A 5,986-nucleotide genomic window follows, 5' to 3' on the forward strand; every position below is an offset into this window, starting at 1 on the left:
GACTTTTCGTCATATCAATAATGTAATTTACAGAGACACATGAATACAGTGTATACAGTATTGAACAAAGAGGTCACATGACCGGAGATTGCTTTACTGCTTAGTATATGTATCTTGGTACCCTGGAGAATTCAAGTCGAACTCCTTGGTACATACATGTAGGTATTTTGGTTTAAAAACTTTCAGGTCCTAAAAGGTAATCAAGGGTGGTCAGAAACTGTTGTTTGTCTTTGCCCCGCTTATTCCCCGTTTATTCTTTTAGCGAATGTAGTAGGTTTTGAGCTACTGGTCTAGACATTAAGTAACTTGATTAGTATTTACTAGCGAGGTGTGAAGATTATTAATTCGCGGCTTGTTGAGTGACAGACTAGATAATCTGTGCAGTAGGCATGGCTAATAGAATGCCTCAAGGCATGTGGTAAAACTGTGAATGTCTGAAACTGAGAACAGTAAGTCACTGTGAAGAAGAAGGCTGGAAGTGTTGATATAGTGGACGCTGATATAGGCCAAAGTTGTGATGAAAGCAACAAAATAAACGAAACATGGAAATTAGAGAATTTTTAGTCAACTTGAAATTGTTTTATTGCAACGTATTACATTTTATATAGTATTTGTATTCAGAGAAGATTACCTTATTAGGTATTGTCTAGCAATAATTTAGTTCAGATATTTATTGTTATTTCTTTACTGGTTCTTTTAAATTTGTGGAATGGTCCCTTTTCAGTTTCAAGGTGAAGTTTTGGCTTAGGGTGGGGCTGTCTTGATCAATTAAGATACGTAGCTTCTGATGTTTGTTTCTTTGTTTAAAATTACAGCATTTTGTATACATATATTGCAGATTTTTTTAGTTGCAATGGTGATAAATATAAGTATAGGTTGTTATTTTATTATGTTGGCGAATCTGGTTTCCAATTTTTTTCCAGTTTCTCTGATGTAGAATTCTCGACATTTGTTGCACATTCTCTTATAAATTAATGCTAAAATCATGTGCTGAAAACTAACAACAAAATGCTTCTGGATATAATAACAGCCTCGCTCATGAACATTCAAAGTGACTTCATTAAATGTGCAAAACAAAGAAAGATGTACAACTTTTTATGAAATAAATTTTGTCAGTTTTAAATATTTTATATGTATGTAATAAAAATGTGATACATGGATGCACATGAAATAAATATGATTGATGAATAAATTATTTTACATAAAACACAAAACAATTTTAAGTTATCTTTATTGAACTGTTATCCATCATAACTATTATTATACAGCGTACCAACTTGCTACATTGTCTGATTACCTATGCAGTATATAAACCATTATGCTCAACCCCTGGGAATAGCAACTGGCACAGCTTGAACTCGGTCATATGTTATCTGGTTAATGATCCTTTGAATAACGACTTCCTGTCAGATGCGACTTTTTTTATCATGGCAGATAGGTCGATCTTATCTAAGATAGACTACTGTAGTTGTTTTCTCTAGTAGTCTTTTGTTTGTCCCTGACCATACACTCATAAACACACATGAGTAAAGCCGACAGGGTTTGCTGCCCATATCTACTCTTTTTACCATGGACCTGATGTACAATTCCAAATGCCACTGGGTGTTGGTTGATCGCCTCCATCAACGTGGTAGCTCTGCTTTTCAAAATAGGGTATTGCAGTCATCTTTTGCACTGCCTCCGGTGATGTTGTCCTCTAGACTCTCCAATGTGTTTTTCTCTCCTTTCTTCTAGTGTAGTATGGGAGTCCTTGCCACTTTTCAGTTCCTAGCCACTGGGGTGGTGGACCAAGGAGGCCTCTTCTCCTAAGTGATGCATCATACCACTCAGTTCAGAGTTGGGCAGTGGCACTCTGTGGATATCGATGGCATATAGCACTTCCTACCGCAGACCTGACATACAATTCCAGGTACTGCTAGGTATTGGTTCTAGCACTACGGCATATTAATGAATAAACATATGACAGATTCCTTTTCCTCCTGTGGCATTCCTCCTTCCTACCATCCTACGGATGTACATTTCCAATGGTTGGAGATAGCCTGGTCATGATTAGAATCATGTGTTGATGGCATGATGCCCTTCCTACCGCGGACCTTATGTAGAATTCCAGGTTTTGTTTGAAGCACTCTGCCATGTTACTCTGCTACAGATCTATATCTATTATAGTTTGCCCCTCAAACTGAGACATTCCTTCTACCTACCATCCTCCAGATGTGGTTCTGGGGGTGGGCAGGTGTTAGTTGGAGATGGTCCAGCTAAGTAAGTCTTCACATGTTTTGGCCACCTGCAGTGGCCTGGAAGAACCATACCCAATGCTGTCAGGTTTTGGACTGGAGATGTCATCCTACTGGGTCTTTCCTCCTTCCTACCATCTACTAGATGTCAGTTGTTGAATCAGGTGTTGGTTGGGTTGGAAATGCATGTAAGTGGAGATGTATTTTGGTACAGAAGCTTGTCTTCTCTACAAATTTCCATTTTGAGGTGAGGAGGTAGGTGAACCTCTGTCTACTGCAGAACTTATGTACAATTCCAGATTCTGCCAGGTGTTGGATGTGGTCGATTTACTACTACAGTAGGGATCCCATTAATCAGTAATACATATTATAGAATTCCTTCATGTTTTTCTGCCTTTAATGTTTGAGACACAGTCATAAAAGAACAAAGAGTATATGTGGATCAGATGTGGTGCAGTCTACTGCTAAGATGTGAAATTTTTAATTTGGTTCTACACCTCATGGTCTCTCATTCGGTGCTTCCTAAAGGTAGATAATTGTTTTCACCAGCCTTTCACCAGTTCAGTGTGGGATTTTCAGTTTAGGAAAATGTTAACTTCTATGTTCTCTGACTATCTGAGTTCATGAGATTTAAAGAAAGACTAAGCATAAATATACAATCACAATAAACAGTCTTTACTTAAACAAACACAATGAACAGCCACCTCTACTGGAGAACTAGGTTTAAATCATTTTAACTTATTCAGAGGAGGTTGCAAGCAAGACCAACTCTGCTGAAATTGTGTTCCAGACTGTATCTGCTGAAATCATGTTTCACACTGACTAAATATTACATTACTTGCTTAACCCATTATTGCCAAACTTACCCAGAACGACCAGCAGTAACAAAATGACTCATCATTTCTAATGAAACATAAGAGGGATCATTATCTAATGTGATCGCCAGACTACTAGGTGAAAAGATAACTGTCTAATTTTACTTATTACAGGTGACCTTTCCCATAGAAGACAAAAGATGCTACTCTTGGTGAATGATACAGAACAGTAGTTTTTCTAGAGCTAGAGGAAATTAACAACATTCTTGATCAATGTGTTACGTAGAAACTGCATATGCAACAAATTTTGAAAAAGTTCTATGTTAATACAAGGAGGTTAAAAATACATGGTATATTTATATACCACAACTGTAAATGATTGACATTTATCACAACCACTTAATTCTCATTAGATAGAGTTTTAAAATAGCTGGTAATATGTAGGTGACTTTAATAGTTATTCTTCGTGTTGGACATTTCAGGGCTCCAACATTGACTGGTAAAGTAGCAGGAAAACTTTTTTACACATGTAGATAAGATTTTACCAGTGTTAGGTAACCCATAATTTTCTGAATAGAATACTAATTTAATTCTAATTTAATACTAAGTTAAGGTGCTTATAATATGTGGTAAAAAATTTAAATGGGTTTTTTTACAGTCAGTCCAGACGATTTTTTTTAAACGTGTTGTGAAAAATAATGCATAGAAATATTGTGTTTCAATGGTATGTCTTGTTTCCTGTTTTCCTTCATTTCCAATATCTTGAAACATGATTTTTGAAGTAATAATGATCAAGAAGCTAAGTCGTGTGATTTTTAAGATTTATTTACATGTGTGTATAGAAATGTTTGGAAATATAAAACTAATTATTGCTACATTATGTTTGATATTCAAAACTACAAGTCATTTTCAGTGAAACCATCAAATTCTGAATCTGAGTTATTGTACTCAAATAGTTGGCAGAACATCCCTACATAGCAAGTGCCAAAGAAAAGTTAATATTATGTACAAATCTACTAATTGTTTAAATCTGTTTAGCAGTTAACAATGCAGTAATTACGTGAGATATTTCTAACAGTTCAGTAGTGATCTGTTATAGTGTGCTAAAGAAAACATTTTATGTCATAGCAGGTAAAGATTATCATCATATAACTTGAACAACCAATTATTCAATAAAAATATTCTAGAAACAACAACTAATAGAAGTTCAAACTCTCTTAGAAATTTATTTGCAAGAATTGAACTACACAGCAGATGATTCATAAACAGTTATGTAAGCAAACTTGCCATAACTATCGCTTCTAATATAACTTACTTTAATGCTCGCACAATATAAACTAATTAATTTTTCCTGTATTAAACATTGATGTATATCTAACATTATGGTTTACAACAAGTATTTAATTAAAAGCATAATAGACTGTCAAACTCTCAAGTGTAGTGTAGCTTTTGCCAGAGATATAGCTAGGCACTGGCACATGGGGCCAATATTCTGAATCCACAAATAGTATCTTAAAAAATCAGAATAGAAAACTATGATCAATAACATTTTGAACTTGCAAAAATTCCCATGCCTATGGGCCTGAGACCTGAATCATTTAAGTGCTTCACAATACTTCTGGCTCTAGCTATTTTGTTGATAGAATCTTGTATCATTTTTGAAGTTTAACATTGCAAAACATTTTGTTAAAAAGTTCCATTCAGTTATATTGTAAAACTAGAATTTAATGAAAATGACATTGAAAACTTTGGTTAGAAAAAAAATATAAAACTTAAGTTTAGTATTCAGAATTATTAAATTGTGGATAATTGTTATTTCATTTATTTCAAAATGTTTTTAATTAATGATGTATTAAAAATTAAGTTTTTACTTTCTACTGTAGATAAATATTATGTCTATAGCTTGCATATTGGGCTCATTAGCTGTATGGTTATATGTAAAGAATTATGTATTAGTGTAATATGCATGAATTTACATAATCATTTAACAAAAGTGCTTTTTTTACTGAAAATCATTTATTGATAAAATGTCATTTTCACCAAAGGAACATCAGAGGAAATTCCAAAATGACTAAATTACAATTTGTCAAGTGGGTTGTACAAGGAGTTTGGCATTCAGTTGTTCTTTATTTTGGAATATATCTCTTTTGGAAAAATGGTACTTCTTGTTTTGTGGATGGTCAGGTAAATTTTGTGCTTTAGTATAATATTTGTTCAAAATCATGTAATTGTTTGATTCACTTGCTAATGAAAATCATATAATCTTAATTACCTTTTTAAACACATTTTTCTAAACTGTTTATGCACCAAATTGCTTGTTGGCCTGTGACGTGGTTGGTTCTATAGTCCCTAATAACGTGAGCTGTACACAAATATGTAAACAAAAATACCTTCAATATTGCAATGAATCCCATTAATTACTTCTGGTGTCCTCTGTGCATGTTACACAGAAAATAAGTAATTCCAATACAGTACCTTATCTCATCTCACATGTATAGCTATTCTAGTTTCATGCTACCCTCTATATGCAAAAATGTTTTCATATGTCACATGCCTTGCACTCCTACATACCCCAGGATCATCGGGGTTCAACTGTGTCTCACATGCAAATCATCGTGTGACAACTCTCCACCAATAGAGTGCAACACATCCTCATGACACATAACTCCCTCAATTCAATTCTACCAAACTATCACTTTTCGTAAGGCAGTGCTCTAGTGCTGACGTTTTTTGATTGTGCTCTCGTCTAGCATTTTTCTTCTTTAATATTTCATATGAAGTGGAAATATTTTTTACTACAGTTTATTTCTGTAGTTTTATGTTATAAGTTACCTTTGTTGTTCTTTTTTGTTCCAATTCTTCATCATTACATGATGAATTCTGAACTTTGTGTCACCACTTCAGAGGTTCTACCACCTGCTTCTAGGACAATTACAC

At 34.2% G+C, this 5,986-nt stretch overlaps 1 protein-coding gene across 2 annotated transcripts in view; it reads left to right on the forward strand.

Annotated features, from left to right (window-relative positions):
- LOC106463507 (probable phospholipid-transporting ATPase IF) overlaps positions 1-5,986 on the forward strand; it is a 152,599-nt gene that overhangs the window by 116,589 nt on the left and 30,024 nt on the right. For both annotated transcript variants that reach the window (XM_022391031.1, XM_022391032.1), the window contains one exon: positions 5,095-5,233. In XM_022391031.1, coding sequence (XP_022246739.1) covers positions 5,095-5,124 — 30 coding nt within the window. In that variant the 3' untranslated portion in view covers positions 5,125-5,233. The remainder of the gene's footprint in view (positions 1-5,094; positions 5,234-5,986) is intronic.

Source organism: Limulus polyphemus, unplaced genomic scaffold (genome assembly GCF_000517525.1).
Source record: "Limulus polyphemus unplaced genomic scaffold, Limulus_polyphemus-2.1.2 Scaffold1427, whole genome shotgun sequence".
Classification (NCBI taxonomy): domain Eukaryota; kingdom Metazoa; phylum Arthropoda; class Merostomata; order Xiphosura; family Limulidae; genus Limulus; species Limulus polyphemus.